Source organism: Lontra canadensis, unplaced genomic scaffold (genome assembly GCF_010015895.1).
Source record: "Lontra canadensis isolate GAN:19392208 unplaced genomic scaffold, GSC_riverotter_1.0 scaffold47, whole genome shotgun sequence".
In the NCBI taxonomy this organism is placed as follows: Eukaryota; Metazoa; Chordata; class Mammalia; order Carnivora; family Mustelidae; genus Lontra; species Lontra canadensis.
In genome coordinates this window covers 10,854,461-10,877,530 of record NW_022631041.1, presented here as the reverse complement: position 1 = coordinate 10,877,530, position 23,070 = coordinate 10,854,461, and the positions used below count along the sequence as shown (strand labels likewise).

The window sequence follows — 23,070 nt, the reverse complement described above, 5'->3', positions numbered from 1 at the left end:
GAGGGAATTTCAATCTGATAGCTTCCATTTTCTCCTAGGGTGGAGACATCATGATTTGCTGAAAGGGCAGAAATGGGTAGTGGCTTGAGGAAAGTGGTTAAAGTCTGAAATAACTAATGTGAAGAGAGTGGGAGAGAGAACTGAGGTGGAACATGTAGAAAAATATATTTCAGGTGGGTTGGAAGTTACACAATTGTGCTGCGTTAATCTTCATGGTGGTGTGATTCCCCCCACCCCGCCCCCTGCCCGTAGCATTCAGCAGTCTGGGAGTAGCAGGACAGTGATGGAAGCTATTATTTAGGAAGAATGTATATAATAAGCTTAATGAACAACACTGGGGATCTGCCCCAGTTTGTTACTGCAAATATTGTGACATAATCTAAAAATTCAGCAATTCTTACTCATGGTTAAAATTTTCTTGTTTTATATATGCTCTGTACTTAAGAGATGGCTCAAATTTGTGAAGTATATAGACAAGGACTGCCTGATACAATCGAGCATGTGAGTAAAATTAATAAATTGGTCTTGCAAGTCCTTTTAGATTTCTCTGATGAGATGTAAATTCTTTATATATATATATATATTTTAATTCATTTATTTGACAGAGAGAGAGAGAGATCACAAGTAGGCAGAGAGGCAGGCAGAGGTGGGGGTGGGGGGGGAAGCAGGCTCCCCGCTGAGCAGAGAGCCCCATGCAGGGCTCGATCCCAGGACCCTGAGATCATGACCCGAGCCAAAGGCAGAGGCTTAACCCACTGAGCCACCCGGGCGCCCCGAGATGTAAATTCTTAAAATTTAAATTTAATAGATAAAACAATAAACTTGGAGTTCTTTTTTGGTATAAGGGGGTTTATACTCCCATTAAAAAAAAAAAATCTTGGGCGCCTGGGTGGCTCAGTGGGTTAAAGCCTCTGCCTTCGGCTCAGGTCATGATCTCAGGGTCCTGGGATCGAGGCCCGCATCGGGCTCTCCGCTCAGCGGGGAGCCTGCTTTCGAGCCTGCTTTCTCCTCTCTCTCTCTGTGCCTGCCTCTCTGCATACTTGTGATCTCTCTCTCTCTGTTTCAAATAAATAAATAAAATTAAAAAAAAAAAAAATCTTGTTTGAAACCTAGAGGTAGGAGCTACTACAGCTTAGTGTAGTTTCCCTAACTGGTACTACTAAGGAAGAAACGAACTAGTGAATGTAAACCATTCTTTGGAGAGGTTTTTTGTTTTTTGTGGTTTTTTTTCAAGAAGTCTCTAGTTCTTTTTTTTTTCTTAAGATTTTATTTATTTATTTCACAGAGATCACAAGTATGCAGAGAGGCAGGCAGAGAGAGAGAAGGAAGCAGGCTCCCTGCTGAGCAGAGAGCCCGATGCAGGGCTTGATTCCAGGACCCTGGGATCATGACCTGAGCCGAAGGCAGAGGCTTTAACCCACTGAGCCACCCAGGCGCCCCTGGAGGTTTTTTTACTTTAAAATTCAACTTCATCGAGGTATGACTTATGCACAATAAAATGCATCCATTTTATGCTATTTGAAGAGTTTTAATAAATATATACATTTGTATAACCACTACGGTAATTGAGGTATGTAACATTTCCATCACCTCAAAACCTTTCCTCATGCCTCTGAGAAGTCTAATCATTTTCCTCCCTCCTCCCGCTCTTAATTCAGCCTCAAGCAAACACTGATCTGCTTTTTGTTACTATAAATTATTTTGCCTGTTCTAGAATTTCATATACATGGAATTAAATAATATGCATTCATTTTGTTTTCAGAAGTTTTTGTTTTGTTTTGTTTTGTTTTAGGATATATTTTAGAGAGTGCGAGGAGTGAGGAGGGGCAAAAGGAGAGAGAGAATCTGGTTCCACCCTGGAACCCTGAAGTCATGACCTGAGCTGAAACCAAGAGAGTCTGCTGCTTAACCACTGGGCCACTCAGGCACCTCTGTTTTGAGAAGTTTTAAAAGTACAAATGGGCTTTATAATTCATCATACCTTTGTACACATACAAAAGGTGAAGTTTGATTCAGCCTAAGTAGGATAATTAATCTGTACGTCCCTGAATTTTTTATTTTTCTTATTTTTCTTATTTATTTATTTATCTATTCATTTTTTTTTTTAGCTGTACTAATTACAATTTCCTTTGCTCCATTACAATGGAGTTCCTGTCCACCGTAGCAAAACTATTTTCTACTTAGGCGAGAATTTTACAAGACTTTAAGCAACATGAGACATTTTTTTTTTGAGTTACAGAGTTACAGATAACTTTTTTTTTTTAATATACTCAATGTCTACAGCAGTGTCGACAGCATAGTACTTGCTCAATAAATATTTGTGGCCTAAATGGATTTATTTCCCTTGACTTGCCTTTATATAAGTCTGTGTTAAATTACTACGATGATTTAAGATTAGAATTTTAATAACCATGCACTCATAAAGGAAAACGCGTCTAGTGCCTCATTCCACTTTAGGTGGAGGGAGAGGATGGAGATTGAGACTGGAGGAAACATGGTCAGTTGTACTGAGGAGTACGTATCTAAATCCTGAAACTGCATAGTATTGTGTATTTTCTGGTTGTACTAAGAGAAAGATCAAAAAAGTAAATCAAGAAAATAAAACTCCACTAGAAGCATGTCCGATTATCTTTGTTTACCCATTCCCTATTGTATTCATCTTATGTCGTGACAAGAGCCTCAGTCGAATTCTGCGTATATGGATTTGTCATAAACAAATTATTTGACCCTTGACACTCACCTGTAAAATAGACACTCTGACTTCCTATCCTTTGAGGAATGTGGTGAAAATCAAATAGGAGGAAATGTGAGGGAGATCTTTGAAAAAGATACCAAGATATAATCCGTGATACTAATTTAAAACCTCACCATCCTCAATCTGCCCAGACCGCAGCCAGGAGGCGGTGCGCACTGCGCAGGCGCGCTCCGCCAGCCCCACCCAGCTGCGTTCAGCCCCCACGCCCGGTGCCTGGCGCCCGGCGCGCGCACGCCGCTCGGCGTCCTCGCTCCCGGGGCGTCGCCCCGCGTGCGGTGGAGTCACCGAGGCCGCCCCCAGCACCGGAAGTGACCCTGGCGGGTTTGTCTTCAAATTCTCGGCGAGCTGAAGAAGCACTGGGGCCTGGTGACGGTTGGACACCGTCGTGCTGGGGTCGTGAGCACGGAGCAGAGTGTTTGGGGTTGGGTAGGGCCGGCCCTGCCTTCTAGCAGCCGTGAGCCACGCACGGTCCTTTCCCTCCGCCTGGCGGTGGGTGGTTTCCCAGGGAGCCTGGCAGCCACAGGTGAGTGTCTACTCTCCCCGTGCTCCGGGGATCCCCGACCCCAGTGGCCAGCTCGGCGAGGGACTCGCGGCCAGCAATGAGAGTTCTCTGCCTATCCTGCCCTGAGACTACCCTTGCTTGCGCCGAGGCCTCAGGTCCTCAGGTTGTCGCTGACACCGTGGCTCAGGTGACGGGTCCCCTTCCTGAGGATCCTCTCCAGCCTGGGACTTTTGGGGGTTCCTGCGATCCCTTTTCTAGGCTTGTGTCAATAGAGAAGTCTCTGGTCGGAAAAACATGTTTATCTTTATTTCTTCGCTTTTTTGAGAGGTTCTTTCCCGAATTCGTCTACGCCCCCGCCCCATACCCTCACCCCTGAAAAACCTCGAAAGCCTTGAAATGGGATGCAGCTTCTCTTCTTACATTTTGTTAGGTAGGTGTGATATTGTTGAGGATGTTCTTTACTCTGGCGCCGGGCGTCCTCTGGGAGGCTTTTGGCCCTTTTGCTTTAGAGTTCGTACCTTTTAAAAATATGTATTCCCTCCAGACCTTTGTTTCATATCGTGTAGTATATGGAGACGAAGCTAGAGATAAACGTGGATCCCTAAGTGCCTTACAGTGGATAGTCTCAGCCCTTATTTAATAAAAAATAAATTTCTCTTTTAATTGCGAAGTGCCATTTTATATCAGTTACTAAATTACAACAGCACAATTTTGCATACTTCTCTCTTGAAAGCATCCATTTATGTATTCCTCTTTGAAATCAGACCTTTAGTTCCTGCTGAAAACATTCCTAGTGTTTTAGAATCTTTGCCACAATGATAGAACACCAAGGTGTCAAGAAAGATTCTTGTAAAGTTCACAGGACTAAATGTCTCAATGTGCAGCCCTATTGTCTTTTCCAAATGAGATAATTTTTTGTAATCAGTGAGTTCTTACACAGGAATAGCAGCAGAACTCTTGTATTTTGTATTATTGTTAATATTACTGTATCATGCCTTAAAAAAAAAAAGGCAGTGCTGACCAATTTCCAACATTCCTAGATTGTGGAAAGCTATGTAAATCTTCTCTATGGCATTGGTTATTCAAGAAGCTTTTTCGTTTTACAGGTTCTGTACTTGATATATTATACAATGATTCTGCCTCTTACTGAAGCTGAAGTCACTCTTCTGACAAGTACAAGAATTAGGAAATCTTGTGAAATGTACTGTACTAACAACAGTGTTGAACTTCTGTTTAGGACAAGGTTTAGGTTTTTCTTTTTAGCTACATGATTGGTTAAAAAGATAGTGTATCAAATCAATGTGGTCAGTGTTGATAATATGCTAAATAGATTTTGCTTGTAGTGTTTATTGATATGGCTTGAAAATGGCTTTTAAATTACATTTTAATTGTTACATTCACTGATTTATTTTGTTTATATAAATATAAACAGAAAGTTTACTAAATACATACATATATATATATCCTTTTTTTCCTGAGCAGGCACTCTTAACTTTCTCATGCTTCTTGAATATTTATTATACAGTGATTATAAAAGTAAGAAGAATGTATGCCATGCTATAATTGATCTTGGGTCACTCATTTATTGTATGTATTTATAATCATTAGCTACTGACTGTAACTTAGCATTATGATTGTTTTCATATTCCAGAGATGAACATTCTGAACATTGCTTAATACTCTATTGTCACTTTTAAAGTTACACTCGATTTACAGAAATGCCTTCAAGAAAATGTATGATTGAGGTTCATGTGTTTCTGTTTTAGGACATCAGCTTTACAGATAACTTTTTTTTTTTTTTTTAAGATTTTATTTATTTATGTGATAGAGATAGTCAGTGAGAGAGGGAGCACAAGCAGGGGGAGTGGGAGAGGGAGAAGCAGGCTTCCCGCGGAGCAGGGAGCCTGATGCCAGGGCTTGATCCCAGCATGACCTGAGCTGACGGCAGATGCTGAACGACTGAGCCACCCAGGTGCCTTACAGATAAATATTTTTAACATAGATGTTGATTTTTTTAGCCTGTGCTTAATACTATGCTGTGCTTGTTTCCTCCTCCTAAGTGAAGAAAATACACATAGGATAGATCAAATGATGTCCCCTCTACTAAACTTCAAGGATTTAAAGGTTTAATTCTTATTTTTGTCTTCAGTACAGTTCCTTGCAACTGAGTAGGTGCTCTGTAAATACTTCTTGAATGAGTGACCTATGCACATTACAGTAAAAATGCAGTATTAGTGGAACCCAGTCTACAGGCTTAAAAAATTAAGTGGATATGGTATCCTTTTTAGGTGTGAAATAAGGAAGGCCCCATATTTATTATTTTGGAAGAGAGTAGGAATCTTAGAACCTCAGATGTTTGGATCTATTGCCTGTTCTTTTTCTGTCTCTTTAATCACTTCTTTTCCCTAATCCTGAAGGAGAAAAAGACATCCTAAGTCTCTGTGGAGATTCCACACCACAGCAACTATTAAGTTTGCTAGAAATTTTGTTACAATATTTTTTATTGTCTAAAAATTTTTACTCTATAACTTGAATTAAAATTTCATGTTGTACCCTACTTAATTTAAATTGATTTAATCATTAGCAAAAGTGAATACATAAGCCATGTAAGCAAAAGGTTGGTTCTGATAGGATAATGCAAAGGAAAAGCTTGCTGCGAGATAAAATAGGCATTACCTAAGGTTATTGGTCTCTTTAATAATCTCTCTAATCAAGAATCTGAGTTTTTGGACAATCTCACTTTTATAAGTGTTTTATTAATTGAACCAGTAGATACTCTTCACTGTTCATGGTGGTTAAAATTTGACTATAGGCTTTTCTCCAAATATACTCATTTCTTCAGAAATTGCCAGGTATTGTGCCAGGTAGACCTCATTTCTGTACTACAGTGTAATTTTAGCAATGATAAGAATATATTCTTCAAAATTGGAGTCTCATAAATTTGCAGTGTTGCTGTTTATTTGAAAAGAAAGCTGTCTTAGAGACTTCTAGAAGAATAGGAAAATTTATTTTTGTCTCATATTTAATCAACTAAGGGTATTTTGACACTATTTTCAGTAAACACATTGTTTCTTTGATAATCAAAAATTTTTCAGGTGACCTTGGATTGACTTTTTATTTCTTTTTGTTAGAAAATGTCAATTCATTGGATGCTAAAGAATTTTATCTGACTAGAAAGAAGTATTCATAACATAGAACCTTCAAGGAAGGCCTGGAGTGAACTCGATGAGTTGTGGGACATTGAATCATGATATTTAATAATAAAAAAAAAAAAAGTAGATGAAATCTGTGTATCAGTAACAACTTGATTTAGTTTTGTTTTTGTTTTTTTGTTTTTTTTTTTTAGTAGGGGGATAGAAAGATCTGGATGGAGTCAGTTAAGGAAAAGAGAAAGAGAAGAAGACATCAGAGTCTTGTTATCCAGGTTCATCAGGATACACTGTATACTGCCAGCACCTGGCCCCACCTATACTCTTCTAACATTGTTTCCCAGATGAGGTGTCACTATAGGGCATCTAGAGCCTTAGGGCAGAAGCAGTCACAGTTCTGGTAAGGATGAGTTGAGGATGAAGGAATGTGAGAGGGCTGAGGTTCAGGAACTGGACAAAGAAAAGAAGTCTTAGTAGTTCAAACAAAAACCTTTCATCATTCATTCATTCAGAGATCGACTGAATATTGACTGTATGCCAAGCAAGGTTCTAGGTGCTAGGAGTATATCTAAGTAACAGAGAGCCATATACCCTGGCCATGGAGCTTTTATTAAGATGCAATATTATCAGTGGTCACGACTCCGTGGAATCACTATGTAGGTCATGAGTCTTTTTTCTTTTGGCCCTCCAGTGCTCAATCTTGAGTTACTTACAAATGTCAGTTCATAGCTGTATTGCTTCATAACCAATTATTCCAAAGCGTAGTGGCTCGAAACCATAAACTTTTATCTCACAGTTTCTTTGGTCGGGCTGTGGGCGTGTGGTAGCTGGGTGCTCCTGATTCAGGGTCTTTCACAGGCTGTAATCAAGGAATCAGGGCTGCAGTCACCTGAGGACTCAACTGAGGATGGATTGGCTTCCAGGCTCCCTCACATGGTTATGGCAGGATTCAGCTCCTCCAGACTATTGAACGGAGGGCCTCAGTTCCTCACTGGCTGTTGGCCTGGAGCCTCCCTCAGTTCTTTGTCATGTGAGCCTCTGCACAGGGCAGCTTACAGTGGGCCAACAAGAGGCAGTGAACAAGATGGAAGTCACAGTCTAATCTCAGAAATGACATTTCATTATTTTGATTATTCTGTTTGTTACAAGCTCACATTCAAATGAAGGTGATTTCACAAGGCTATGGAAACAAGGGGGCAGAGGGTACGGAGACCCATCTTGGAAGCTGTCTCTCATTGTATATTGATAGAAGACCCTTATTTTGTAATATTTATGTTTTCTTCCTTACCCTTCATCTTCTTTCTTCACTCATATTTCTGTATCTTTATCCTCCAAAGGCACTCTAAGATACTTAATATGTGTTTTTGGAATTGTATTTATCTCTGACAAAAGAGTGTTTTGTATAGCATATGTATTTTGAGTTTTTAAAATGGTATTGTGGTCTAGATCTTGTTCTGTATCTAAGGTGTTTTTTTTTTCACCCAACCCCATATTTCAGTGATTTGGGCATGTTGCTATTTGTAAATTTTGTTAATTGCTTCCATCTTCTACATAGTATTCCAGAGAATGCATCCAGCACATTTTCTTTTCTTTCTTTCTTTCTTTTTTTTTTTTAAAGATTTTATTTATTTGACAGGGGAGAGAGAGAGCATGCACAAGCAGGTGGGAACAGCAGAGGGAGAGGGAGAAGTAGACTCCCCACTGAGCAAGGAGCCCTATGTAGGGCTTGATCCCAGGACCCTAGGATCATGACTTGAGCCGAAGGCAAAAGCTCAACCAACTAAGCCACCCAAGCACCCCTCCAGCACATTTCCTTACCCATTTCTCTAGCAGGGAAGAGGTTGATTGTCTTCAGCTCCTTGATTTCTCCGACAGTTCTTTCATTAACATCCCAAAACAAGTCTCTGTGAATCTGTGTGAGACTTTCTCTGGAATATTTACAGAAGACTGGGATTGCTGGATCATAGGATATATGTATATGCAGCTTCTCTGAGGACTGCCAGGTTGCTCTTCAAAATGACTATACCAGTTTATATCAACAAGTTATATATGAGGGTTTCCTTTTTCCCAAATCCTTACCAATACTTAGTGTTATTGGAGTTACAAACTTGCTTTTAATCTAGTGAATGTATAAGAGGGACTTTGATTGCTTTCACTTGCATTCATCTGTTAATAGTGTCTGCACTTTTAGCCATTTGGGTTTTCTCTTATTTGAATTGTCCTTTGTGCTGTTTACTTGTTTCTTTTTGTCCATTTTGTCCATTGAAGTCTTTTGTCCATTAGTATGAGGAATTATAAGGATGGATTTTCTAATCTTAAATTATCCTTGCATTCCTGTGTAAATCTTTTTTTTTTTTTTTTTAAGATTTATTCATTTATCCTAGAGAGGACAGGGGAGGGGCAGAGGGAGAGAGAAGACCCCAAGCAGACTCCCTGCTGAGCGTGGAGCCCTACACTGGGCTTGACCCTATGACCCTCAGATCACGACCTGAGCTGAAACCAAGAGGTGGATGCTCACCTGCTGAGCCACACAGGCGCCCCTCTGTGGAGAATCTTCATGATCAGAGAGAGAGAGTGTGTGTGCTTTGAAACATTGTTAGCTCTTAATGGATTTCCACATCTATAGTCCTAAGCAAAACGGGCTTTATATTGTTCATACTCAGTTTTGAAATTGAGGTGAGCCCAGCCTCCCAAAAAGAGTTGGTCAGTTTTTCCCTTGTTTTCTCAGTCAACTTTTATGTGATTAGAATTACTTTCTGCTTAGAGGGTAGGTAAAACCCACCTAGAAAAAGATCCTCTGGACCTGAAGCCTTTTAAAGGTAGAGTTCTTTCATTAAAATTCCATTTTCTAGGAAATAAGGGAAGAACAGCTTTTTAAAGGAGAAAAAATGTCGGGTGCCTGGGTGGCTTATTTGGTTAAGCGTCTGCCTTCAGCTCAGGTCATGATCTCAGAGTTTTAGGATCGAGTCCCACCTTAGGCTCCTTGCTCATCAGGGAGTCTGCTTCTCCCTCTGAGCCTCTCCCATCTTGTGCTCTCTCTCTCTCTCATATAAATAAATAAAATCTTTAAAAAAAAAACTGATTCTTGGAACACTGAAAAAATAAAACAAAATTTTAAAAAAATTTTATCTTTTTAAAAAATATCTTATATATTTGACAGAGAGCATAAGCAGGGGGACCTATAGGCAGAAGGAAAGGGAGCAGCAGGCTACCTGCGGAGCAGGGAGCCTGATGTGGGGCTTGATCCTGGGACCCTAGGGTCAAGACCTGAGCCGAAGGCAGTCGCTTTACTAACTGAGCCACCCCATTGCCTCCAAAATTTCGTTTACTTTCAACTCAGATCCATCTAGTTATTTTCTCTTTTTCTTTTTTTTATTTAAGATTTTTTATTTATTTATTTGACAGAGAGAGATCACAAGTAGACAGGCAGGCAGAGAGAGAGAGAGGGAAGCAGGCCCCCTGCTGAGCAGAGAGCCCGATGCGGGACTCGATCCCAGGACCCTGAGATCATGACCTGAGCCAAAGGCAGCGGCTTAACCCACTGAGCCACCCAGGCGCCCCTATTTTCTCTTTTTCATTTTGTGTTTCATTTATTTGAATATTCTTTTTTTCTTTTCCTTTATCAGTTTCACCAAGATTTGTTTCTTAATTTTTAAATGAACCATAGTTTGATTTTTTAAAGTATTTTCCAGTGTTTTGGGGTTTTCTTTTCTTTTTTCTTTTTGTAAGATTTTGTTTGTAAATAATATCCACACCCAGCCTGGGACTTGAACTCACATCCCTGAGATCAAGAGTTGAATGCTTCACCAACTGAGCCAGCCAGGTGCCCCTTCATTTTTATTTAAATTTGGCCTGGTCTGGGTAAAGCGTCAGCTGGCTTTAGAAGGGGGAGAGTTCATTTTAGACTGAGAAGTTTAGAGGGTAGATATGCTGGGAGAACTGCCCTTGGAGCTGGACTTTGAAGCATCAGTGGGGTTTGTGTGTGGGAATCAAGAACTTTCCTTGAAGAAGGAGAAATGGCTTGAGCAAATAACAGATGGAAAGTGCAGTGTGTGTGATTGTGAGCTTCTTGAAGGAGCCCCAACTTGTATATACTTCAGAGAAACTAGAGTGTATACTTTAGAGAAACTCTTTGTATACTTATTTTTAGGAGACATTTAATGTGAAAATCAATCTTTCTTTTTTTTAGTTTACAAGTGAGCATGAGTCTTCTTATGATTAGCGAGAATGTAAAATTGGCCCGTGAGTATGCGCTGCTGGGCAACTATGACTCTGCGATGGTGTATTATCAGGGAGTTCTTGACCAGATGAACAAGTATCTGTATTCAGTCAAAGATACCTATCTCCAGCAGAAGTGGCAACAGGTGAGAATCGTGGCTGCTGTGTGTCTTCATGGTTTAAGCACTCAGAAGAGAAGACTTGAAGAGATTGTCAGTGCCTTTTGCAGTTACACGTGAAGAGTGTATGGTTTGTTACATGGATTTATATATGCTGTTACTTTAAATTTGATTTATTATATTAATAATATCCATATTCACTGTCATCAGTATTGCGAGTTCTACTCAGTTATAGTTGTTGGAATGTAATAGATTTTAAAAAATAATGGTTTTGATGGTTTTTTCCTACATCACATTTTTTTACCTGGTAAAATTAGAATTTATTAATCCATTGTTGAAACTGCAGATGACAGCTGAATGTCATGGCTACGGATTCTCTGTAGAATTCTTTTTTTTTTTTTTTAAGATTTTATTTATTTATTTGTCAGAGAGAGAGAGGGAGAGAGAGCGAGCGAGCACAGGCAGACAGAGTGGCAGGCAGAAGCAGAGGGAGAAGCAGGCTCTCTGCCAAGCAAGGAGCCTGATGTGGGACTCCATCCCAGGCCACTGGGATCATGACCTGAGCTGAAGGCAGCCGCTTAACCAACTGAGCACCCAGGCGTCCCTCTGTAGGATATTCTAAAGCAGACCCTATTAGAATCCCATATGAGGAGAGTGTGGAAGTTATAAGTCCACCTGAAGATGGCATTTCTAGCAAGGTAAGGTACATCACAGAGGAAAGAAATGTTAACAGAATTTAATAGTCTTTTTGAGCGGTCTTCTTGGTACAGTGTTATCCCTCAGATGCCACTAAACTGCTATGGATAGTATTCCATTTTTGTACTTAATTTTGGTTCTTTTTTTTGGGGGGGGGTAAGATTTTAAAAATTTATTTATTTGAGAGAAGGAGAGTGAGCATATGAAGGGGGAGCAGCAGGCAGAGGGAGAGGGAGAAGCAGGCTTCCTGCCAAGCAAGGAGACCAATGTGGGACTTGATCCCAGGACTCTGGGATCATGACCCAAACTAAAGGCAGCGCATTTACCCAACTGAGACACCCAGGCACCCTATACTTAATTTCTTTAAAAGAGGGAAATATCCTACCTCTTTGAACTTAAACCTTTTCCCCTAAATCTGCCTCTGCATATCCCTTACATTACCAGAAGAGGGAAAGTGTTTTATTTCATAAAGAGTTTTAAATTTGTCACTGAAAGACTTATGTTTGTTGGCTGGAGACTTTTTTAAAGTGGACTCCACACCCAGTGTGGAGCCCAAGGTGGGACTGGTACTTACAACCTGAGATCAAAACCTGAACTGAGATCAAGAGTTGGACACTTAACTGAGCCAATCAGGTGCCCCTTTAGCCTGGAGATTTTTATTTTAAAAGTCTAAGCTTTTTTTTTTTTTTCCCCCTATGAGATTTATGTATTTATTTGGGGTGGGAGTGGGGCAGGAGGAAGAAGGTCAGAAGGAGAGAGAGAATCACAGGCAGACTCCCTGCTGACCACCTGGGTGGCTAATTGGAGCCAGGCGTGAGGCTTGATATCATAGGCCTGAGATCATGGTCTGAGGCAAAATCAAGAACCTGACACTCAACCAACTAAGTCACTCAAGCACCCCTATTTATTTATTTTTAGAGAGTAGAGTGTGCAGACGAGTGGAGGGGGAAGCAGACTCCCTGCTGAGCACAGAGTTTAACACGGGGCTCAATGTTAGTAATATGGTTTAATTGGTAAGAATATTTAATTCATTTTTTTCTTACAGTTGTAAGTAAAAACTTAATGAACCATTCTTTTTTGGGGGGGAGGTTAAAATTTCTATTTATTTATTTATTTATTTGACAGAGAGACAGAGCACAAGTAGGCAGAGTGGCAGGCGGAGGGAGAAGCAGGCTCTCCACTGAGCAAGGAGCCCGATGTAGGGCTCGATCCCAGGACTCTGGGATCATGACCCTAGCCAAGGGCAGATGCTTAAAACAACTGAGGCACCCCGGCACTCCTTAATGAACCATCCTTAAAATTTTGACAGAATATTTTGGCACAATTTATGGGGTTGCTGATGTCAAAATGGAGGTTTCCAACATCTCTAATAAATGGCCCTGGTTTAGTTTTGGCAGTGATTTATTGGTTATAGATATTTAAAGAGCCGTATTCTCCTTTGACACCAGGTTTGGCAAGAAATAAATGTGGAAGCTAAACATGTTAAGGATATTATGAAAACCCTGGAGAGCTTTAAGCTAGACAACACTCCACTGAAAGCTGCACAGCATGAGCTCCCAGCCTCTGAGGGGGAAGTATGGTCCTTGCCTGTGCCTGTTGAACGAAGGTGAGTGGAGACCTTTCAAGAAACATATCGGCCCGGAAAACTAATAGCGTTGGCTATATCTAGGAGAGCTGGGTGGTCGGGATACAGAACAGGAGAAGGTTTTTTACTGAATGCCTTTTAGAACTCTTACATTGTGTATCATGTAACTTTGACCCATGTGGATAAATTAAACTTACATGGAAATAACCCGAAAATACGCTTTTGTGAGTAGGGTTATGGAAGTAATGGAGACAACATTATCTTATGGAAGGAGCTGGGAATTGAAATATCTGGGCTTTCATTCTCTCTTTGCCACTATCTGTAGCTTTGGAAAAAACATGTAATCTTTCTAGGCTTCAGATTTTTCTTAGGTAAAGTGAGGGAGTTTAGATTAAAACAGTAGTTCTCAAACAGGCTATCATAGAACAGTGCTGTTCATCAAAATTGTTAAAATGAAAAATGTGCTTTTTTTTTTTTTAAGGTTTTATTTATTTATTTGACAGAGAGAGATCACAAGTAGGCGGAGAGGCAGGCAGAGAGAGAGCAGGAAGCAGCTCCCCAGTGAGCAGAGAGTCCGATGCAGGTCTCGATCCCAGGACCCCAGGATCATGACCTGAGCCAAAGGCGGACAGACACTTTACCAATTGAGCCACCCAGGTGCCCTGAAAAATGGGCTTTTTAATTCACAGGAAGAAAAGGATAAAATGTTCTCTATTTTAGGGGTTTTTCTGGTCATTTTTTCCCTTGGCTTCCTATTATCTGGAGCTGGCAAATGAACAGTGAAAGTGATACTGAAATGGTCAACACAGCTAGTCATGCTTGGTTTCCCTGCATATTTTTTACTGACAAGTGTCAGATGGTTGTCACTTGTCTATTCCACTCACATAATAGATTTCCTAGTTTGTATTGTGGACCTAAATGTGGAAGTGTGTAAGAGCATTCTTAAAACACAGGCAGGTCCTTTGCCCCCTAATCAGTTTGAGAACCTTGCACTAATAAGGAAGATGTTGCTCATGTGTTTTTCAGCTTCACATTGTCATTTGTAACCCTCAGGGCCTGATTGTATATTATGATAAGTGCTGGATGTTGAGTGCTCATGTGTCCTAAGCACTGTTAGAACTATACATGTTACTTCATTTATTCACAGTTAGCCTTTCAAATAAGTCCTGTTTTCCTTATATTGCAGATAAGATAGTTTGATGTACAGTAACTTTCCCCCATTATCACAAAGCTAATAATTGGTGGAGCTAGAATTTGAATGCAGATATATTTGATTATAAAGCTGACATTCTCTGCCGTACCAGTTATTCTCAAACTCTAGAATACCTAAAGATCTCTTGGGGCACTTATTAAAATGTGAATTCTGGGTTTTCACTTTCTGAGAGTCTGAAATAATATAGGTTTACCTAGGAGATATTGCAGGTTTGGGTGCTTTTAAAGGGTTATATATAACCTACATAGTTAATCGTGTTCTTACTAGTTGTTTTCCACTTTTTGTTATTATAAAGTGAATATTTATAAGTGAATCTTTTTCTACATTTATGATTTCTTTTTTCTTAATTTCAGTAGAACTAATAATGAGTCAAGTTGTGTTTTTATTTTTTCTTGCCTATAAATATGTTTTATTCCTATTTACTTTCTTTCTTTTTTTTTTTTTTTTAAAGATTTTATTTATTTATTTGACAGATCACAAGTAGGCAGAGAGGCAGGCAGAGAGAGAGAAGGGAGGAAGCAGGCTCCCCGCTGAGCAGAGAGCCCGATGCAGGGCTCGATCCCAGGACCCTGGGATCATGACCTGAGCCGAAGGCAGAGGCTTTCACCTACTGAGCCACCCAGGCGCCCCCCTATTTACTTTCTTTTTCTTTCTTCTTTCTGGAGAATCATCATTTGGCCCCTGTGCTATTAGTCTGTTCCTGCTGCTATAACAAAATACACCACACTGGTGACTCACACAACAGAAATTTGTCTTTATTTCTCACAGTTCTGGAGACCAGAAGTCCAAGATCAGGGTGCTTGCTAGTTTGGTTCCTGGGGACTCTTCGGGGCAGACAGCTGCCTTGTCTCTGTCTTCGGGAACAATCAAGCTCTCCGGTGTCTCTCAACAAGGACAGGGTCCTCAGATCAATGCCTTATTTAACTTTATTTAATTAATTAATTTATTTTTAAGTAGGCTCCATGCCCAACATGGAGCTTGAACTCACAACCTGAGATCAAGAGTCACATGCTTTACTGACTGAGCCAGCCCGGTTCCCCTAACTTTAATTAATCCCTTACTCTAAATGGTCTCATCGGGGATGAGAGATTTAATACACTAAATTTTGGGGGGACACATTCATTCCATAACAGCCCTGTAACTCCTTTCTGACTTTATTCGTAAGAACTTTCTGATGAATACATGTGCCCAGTGAAAATTTAGTTCCTTTCAAATTTAATGAATTATTTGGTCGCCTCAATCTAACAAGCATAGGCAGGAGGAGTCTCCTTGGGAGTAGTAGAACGTTGAATTAGAAGAGTCTCTTCATCTAAGAAATTATATGATGATAAGTCCTAGTTTCCTTTCTGATTGCTTTTTGCTTTCTTCAATATCTTTTTCTGTCCCCCATCTTAAGTGCCTTGGATGGATCACTCTTAACTCTAAAGTTCTCCTCTTTGACTTTATTTGCTGTGTCTTTGCTCCTTCCTGTAGTTTATTTTACTTGCTCCATCAACTAGATAGCCCTCAAAGCTTTATATTTATAGTCTTCATTTGTACTCATGCTTACGAGAGCTTACTCATTCTTGAACTCTGTTGGTGATTCTGACCTTGTCATCAGCTGGATTTTAGTCCCATTTAAAGAAAAGATTGAGCTGATCCAGTGTTCTCTTCTTTTATTTATTTATTTTTTTAAAAGATTTTATTTATTTTTTTGATAGATCACAAGTAAGCAGAGAGGCAGGCAGAGAGAGACGGGGAAGTAGGCTCCCCGCTCGATCCTAGGACCCAGAGATCATGACCTGAGCCGAAGGCAGAGGCTTAACCCACTGAGCCACCCAGGTGCCCCCACTGTTCTCTTCTATGATCATGCACAGAAACGTTTGTACGAGGTGGTTCACTGAGCCTTTTAGAGCAAAGATTAGAAATAGCTTCAAAGCTATTAAATGTGAATCTTTTAAAATGTCTTTTAAAAGCCAGCATCCCTCATATATCTCCTTATCTCGCAATAAAACCCAAAAGTTTTCACCATCTCCTTCAACAGCACATGCGGTCCCGTTCCGTACTAACTCTAGAACCTGAGTTCTTACAACTCTTCATCCTCAAGCAGGTCAAACACACAAATGCTTCACTTCTTTGCACGTGCCTTTCCTTTAGCTCAGACATTTCATGACTTACTCTCTCATTTCCTTCAGGTCTCACCTTGTTGAGCTGTTACCTGAGAAAGTCCTTCTCCGACCACCCTACCTGAAATGCCTCCCGCCCCCGATGAGAGCCCCTACCCTCCTTTATTTTTCTAGACTGCATGTAGCATCGTCTGATGTCTTCATTGACGCACCCTCTCCACGCACATACATACACACACAGATATAAGTCTGTAAGAGTAAAGGTTTTATTAAACTTATTTGAAATTTTTTGTTCCAAGTACATAATCAACAGTGATAGTTCAGTAAATTAGTTTTTGGAGGAATGAGTAGCTAGCAATAAGAAGTGGATAGAAAGTGGCATATTTTACATGTAACTGCCATCTAGTCATTAAAAGCCATTTATGAGGTGATGATATAGGAAATGCCTTATATGATTAGAGAAAAATATGAGTGGATGTGTATATAACAGTTCCAGTTCTGTTTAAATGAAAGGTAGTTATAAGAAAATAGACTAATATGTTAAGTGGTTAACTTTGGGTAATGGGGTTACAGGTGACTTCTATTCTTTACACTTGATTATATTTCTGTGTCTGTTTTACATTATTTTTCTAGTAAAAGGAGAATAAATACATCTTTTAAATAAATAGCTCCACTTGGCTATCCAGGTGCTTAAATCCAAAAATTAAACCCTCATCGTTCCTTTTTGTCTTTATCATCCCACCAAATCCTCATTCTCAACTTTCCATGGCTAGGAGTATCTTTTTTAATAGTGTATCTCTCGGACTTATATTGCTTGCTGCCTTAAGCCAGGCCCTCATCTCATGCCTCCATAACATTTGTAACCTGCAGATACCCCTGCTTTCTGTTCCCTTTATCGGTGTATCTTTCTCAGCCCTGGACTCATCTTTCTTAAACCTTTGAGCAGCAGTTAGCTAAAACCTAAGCCTCTTGAACTAGTATTCAGATTTTCTATTCACTGAACCACCTTCTCTCCAGTATCCTCCCTGAAGGCTCACCATTGTCTATAGTTAGTGTCTTTACATAGATGAGGATCACTTTGATTTCTCTGCTTTTCTACACTGATTTTCTTTTCTTTTCTAAGATTTTATTTATTTATTTGACAGATCACAAGTAGGCAGAGAGGCAGGCAGAGCGAGAGGGGGAAGCAGGCTCCCCGCTGAGCAGAGAGCCCGATGGGGGGCTCGATCCTGGGACCCTGAGATCATGACCTGAGCTGAAGGCAGAGGCTTAACCCACTGAGCCACCCAAGTGCCCCTGATTTTCTTGTCTGCAGTTTTACCCTCTTGTTTAGTTCATCTTCTGTGTTTCTAGGCCTAGTTTATTTTCTGTCATCTTGAGGTCATTGGTAGCACTCGGTCTCTTGTACATTTTCTGGCATACTTGCCTAATTTTACATGCCTTCTTTCTTAACCATACTTGAGGTATTTGAGAATAGGCCTCTTTTACCTTTTTTATTGCTCATTTTAATGGCCCCAACCACGTCTAGGAGCCTGAGAAATATTTGGGCGGTGTGGGTCCTGCCGCAGAAGGAAAGATGACATGAGGCAGTGTGTGTAAACTAAGATGCTGTACCTCACTTCTGTTGACTGTCCACAGCCACTGGTTATGCCAGTGTTTTAAGTGGGAAAATGACTTAATTTTATTAATTAAAATATAAGAACTGTGATATACTCTAAATAAAATAATGTCAGCTTACACATGTACCAGTGGATACATGTGAATCCTATACCTTTGCTGTGTTCTGGTTCTTTTGATAAAACTCTCTCTGATAATTGCTGTCATTTCAGTTTTTAAGAATCAGATGAAGTTTTCATTCATCGTTGATGGACACCAGTGACTGCCTCTCAAAGGAGAGGTGATGATCACTTGCCTTCTATTATTTCTACCATATAACCATACTGCAGTCCATTCTTCTCGTTAGTTAAATCACCACAGACCACTGTGTGACATAGAAATATCAGATCTTAGATTTGTGACTTCGTTCATTCAGTCCTATCTTGTGTTCCATTATTGCCTTGGCTTCTTTAGGTCATAGACTCTAACTTACATGTGATATGTGTTCATCTGTATTTGGACCACCTCCAGTTCATTATGATTTTCATTATCTTGTGTCTAATTAGACCCTCGCCAGGACCTAGAAAACGCCAGTCTCCTCAGTACAGTGACCCTAAGCCACATGGTAACCGTCCAGGCACAACTGTCAGAGTTCACCGTTCATCTGCCCACAATCTTCACAATGACAGAGGGAAACCTGTTCGTTGTCGGGAAAAGAAAGAACAGAGTAAAGGAAGAGAGGAAAAGGTAAATGTTACTGGTTTTCATAAATGAAATATTTATTAACCTTAAAAATGAAGACTGTATAAATGTTAATAATTTTTAGTCATTGAAACCACCAGACCATAATAAAACCTTAAGTCATATTCCACCTACACTGGGATTTTTCTCATTCACAATAGTAAGCAAACGTTTTGGAGTATTTTTTTTTATCTTTATATTTTGAAATAATTTCAGACTTGCTAACAAGTTGGTATAAATGGTATAAATTTATCCAGTTTTACCAATCATTAATATTTTACCTGTTTTGCTTTATCATCTCTCTATGTACAATTTTTTTTCTGTAACATTGAGAGTAAATTGTAGGGATCCTGCATGCCCTTTCACCCGTAAATACTTTAGAGTGAATTTCCTAGGTACTTGGACGTTGTTCTACATAAACACAGTACAGTTGTCAAAACCCATACATTTTACATTGATACAGTACTGTATCAATCCATAGACCCTCCTAAAATTTAGCCCCGTTATCCCAGTAATGACATTTGTAGTTCATTTTATCCCCATGCAAGGACATAGTAGGGAAGTGTACACTACATTTTGTTGTCATGTTTCTGTAGTCTCTTTTTTTTTTTTTTTTTTAAAGATTTTATTTATTTATTTGACAGACAGAAATCACAAGTAGACAGAGAGGCAGACAGAGAGAGAGAGGATGAAGCAGGCTTCCCGCTGAGCAGAGAGCCCGATGCGGGGCTCGATCCCAGGACCCTGAGATCATGACCTGAGCCGAAGGCAGAGGCCTTAACCCACTGAGCCACCCAGGCGCCCCTGTAGTCTCTTTGATAACAAAAATCTTTCTCAGCTTTTCTCTTTTTTTTGGCCGGCATTTTTGAAGAGTACAGCCCAGTAGTTTTGTAAAATGCTTCTCAGTTTGGACTGTTTCTGATGTTTCTTCGTGATTAGATGGAGGGTGTGCATTTTTGACAGGAATACCATTGAAGAAAAGTTTTGTTCTTTACAGTGTATAATAAGGAGACACGGGATGTTTATTCGTTCTGTGACTTGTGATAAATTAGAGTGCTTCGTTAGGGCGGTGTCTGCCTAGGCTCTCCACTATAAAGTTACTCTTTTTTCCCTTTATAGTAATTTAGGGGGAGATACCTTGAGACTACGTAAATATCGTGTTTCTCATCAAAATTTCATCTACTTGTTTTAGCATCCAGTGATGCCTGCCTAAATCAGTTATTCCTGTGATAATTGAAAAATCATGATTTTCTAATGCTGTTATTTCTTCTACATTTAATTGGTATCCTGGGGCGCCGGGGTGGCTCAGTGGGTGAAGCCTCTGCCTTCGGCTTGGGTCGTGGTACTGGGGTCCTGTGATTGAGCCCAGTGTCAGGCTCTCCGCTCAGCAGGGAGCCTGCTTCCTCCTGCCCACCCTCTCTGCCTGCCTCTCTGCCTACTTGTGATCTCTCTCTGTCAAATAAATAGAAAAAAAAAAAAAGAAAGAAACATTAATTGGTATCCTACCATAAGGAAAAATTTCATCTCTTTCTCTTTATTCAATTTTATCAGTATGCGGTCATGGATTATTTGGTTCAGTGAACTATACCATCTGTTGCTATCTTTTTGATGCTTAAATTGTCCAAGATTTGAGGAGTGTGACCTTGGAAGCTAGATCCTGTGCTTTTTTTACATGTACTCCTTGTTCTCTGAGTACCTCCTCATTTTCTGGCACAATAATAATCAACAAATCAGTTATCCAAGAGAGATTAAATTAATATGATCTTGCTGGTAAGGCACGAAAACATAAAGCTTTTCAAAAATACAGCATGGTGATTAAGATCGTGGGCTTTAGATACAGGTGGACCTGTGTTGAAGCACCAGCACTGTTCTTTCTGGCATTGTTACTATAAGCTATTTAGTCTTTCTAAGTTTTATTTCCTCCTATATAGAATTATTTTAACACCTGTCTCCTAGAGTTTTCGTAGGGTAAGTGTGTAACTTTTTCTGGCTCCCAGCACATACTTCTTGAGTGTCAGCTTTTACTATTTCCCACACATTCCATGTAACTGAGATTTTCCTGTATTTGCTGTTGGTTTAGACAGTTTTGCCATTGCATTTTTTCAAAAATTAAATGAGATATTTCAGATGTTGGTGACTATATTTAAAATGGTCCTTAATGTCTATAAAAGCAAAGGTAGAAATTTTGGGTTAAAAGCAAGACAAAAATAAATCCCCTAAAAGGAAACTCACTTAAGAAAAAAGTTCTTGTTTATCAGTGAAAGTATTGTCAGTTTTTAAACGTATAGTGTTTCCACCACTCTTTGGTTCTCTGCTATTTCAACCAAGAGTAGGAAAAGAAAGTATACTAAATAAACGTGAGATTAGCTGCAATAAGAGGTGGTCTTATCTGTATCTGCTGAATGTAGGCTTCACTTAATTGCTAAAATCCTCAGGACTTTGAGCACGGGGTATGGGACAGCAGAGAACAAATGTATAAAATAGGTTTTCTCCCTGGGGTGCCTGGGTGGCTCAGTCGGGTAAGCATCTGCCTTTGGCTCAGGTCATGATCCCAGGGTCCTGGGATCGAGCCCCTCATCGGGCTTCCTGTCAAGGAGAGAGTCTCCTTCTGCCTCTCCCTCTGCCTGCTGTTCTCTCTCTGACAAATAAAATCTTTAAAAAAAAAAATAGGTTTTCCCCCCAAATCAGCTGGTGTGTCTTGAGTATATGTACCCATTGTTGAGAAACTATACTTGGGGAGACCAGATTAATATATTTCAAGTAATTATAGCATAATTAGTTGCTTAACAGTGGTAGTAACTAATGACTAAAAAGAACAGAATTCTTAGAAGTTGGTGGTAGTCAGAAAACTTTATGGAAAAAATAAAACCATTGAGCCATAGAAGGTGAATAGATTTTTATCCTATTTAAAATCTTTTATAACATATTCATTTTAGAATTAAGTAAAAAAAAACCCTCAAACTCACATTCCTACCCCTCCTGAGATCTGTTTACATGGTATATCCTTTTCCATATGCATGATTTTTTTTGGGGGGGGGGCACAAGTGGAATCATAATCTGTTCTTTTCAGTAATAAGTACATTCTAACAATCTTTCTGTATTGAGTTGTTCTGCTCTTCTAAATAGTAGCTGTCCAGAGGACTAGAGGAAAGGAAAACAAGCACAGAGTGCTCTTCAGTGCTCTCTCTTAAAGTCTGTTGTCCATTGTCAGAATGAGTTGTCCATTCTTTTATTGGGGTTTGAGAGTTCTTTATATATTCTAGGTACTAGCCCTTTGTCAATATGTGTTTTGAATACATTTTCTTTCAGTGTGCAACTTTTCTTTTTTAAATCCTTTTTACTGGATCTTTTACAAGGCAAAAGATTTTAATTTTGATGAAGTCCAGTATTCCATTTATAAATAATTGTACCATATGATGTCAAGTTTTTAACTCTTTGCCTAGCCCTAGATCCTGAAAATTTTCTATTTTTTTCTAAAAGTTTTATAATTTTATGTTTTACATTTAAGCCCATGGTCTATTGTGAGTTGATTTTTGTGTAAGTTGCGGACTTAGGTTGAGGTTCACTTTTTGCCTGTTGTACATGTGCAATTTCTCCAGCATCATTTGTTGAAAAGGCTGTATTTTATTGAATTGCTTTCATATCTTTTTCAAAAATGATGAATTGAGAATTGTTCCTTCTGTTTTCTGGAAGATACTATATCAGCTTAGTCATTCTTGTTTAAATGTTTGAGAAAATTGTCCAGTGAAACATCTAGGTTTGGATGTTTCTTTTTTGGTTTTAAAATTATGAATTCAATTTCCTCAGTAGTTGTAAGGCTGTTCAAATAATCTTTCATATTAGGTGAGTTGTGGTAGTTGGTTTTTCAAGACATAATCCCTTCTGTCTAAATTAACAGATTTATGTATGTACAGTTTTTTGTAAGATTCCATGTTATTATTTTGGTATCTGCAAGTCTAGGTCATTTTTGACATTGATAATTGGTATTTTCTGTTTTTTTTTCATTTTCAGTGCTGCTAGAAATTTGTCAGTTTCATTCACCTTTTCAAAGAACTAGTTTTTGTTTGTTTTTAAGATTTTACTTATTTGACTGAGACACAGTGAGAGAGGGAACACAGGCAGGGGGAGTGGGTGAGGGAGAAGTAGGCTTCTCGTTGAGCAGGGAGCCTGATGTGGGACCCAATCCTGGGACCCTCAGATCATGACCTGAGCCAAAGGCAAATGCTTAATGACTGAGCCACCTAGGTGCCCCAGTTTTTTGTTTTATTGATTTTTCCCTGTCTTTCTTTGTTTTTCATTTCATTGGCCTTTGCTCTTATCACTGTTACTTCCTTTTTTCTCCTTGCTTTGAGTTTATTCTTCTGTACATTTTTAGATGGGAGTTTAGATTA

At 39.5% G+C, this 23,070-nt stretch overlaps 1 protein-coding gene across 1 annotated transcript in view; it reads left to right on the top strand.

Annotated features, from left to right (window-relative positions):
• Nucleotides 1–2,975: 2,975 nt before the first annotated feature.
• Nucleotides 2,976–23,070, top strand: part of KATNA1 (katanin catalytic subunit A1) — a 33,991-nt gene continuing 13,896 nt past the window's right edge. Inside the window, exons 1-4 of the mRNA XM_032873157.1 lie at nucleotides 2,976–3,278; nucleotides 10,596–10,770; nucleotides 12,888–13,045; nucleotides 18,505–18,685. Of these exons, the coding sequence (XP_032729048.1) occupies nucleotides 10,609–10,770; nucleotides 12,888–13,045; nucleotides 18,505–18,685 (501 nt within the window). The 5' untranslated portion in view covers nucleotides 2,976–3,278; nucleotides 10,596–10,608. The remainder of the gene's footprint in view (nucleotides 3,279–10,595; nucleotides 10,771–12,887; nucleotides 13,046–18,504; nucleotides 18,686–23,070) is intronic.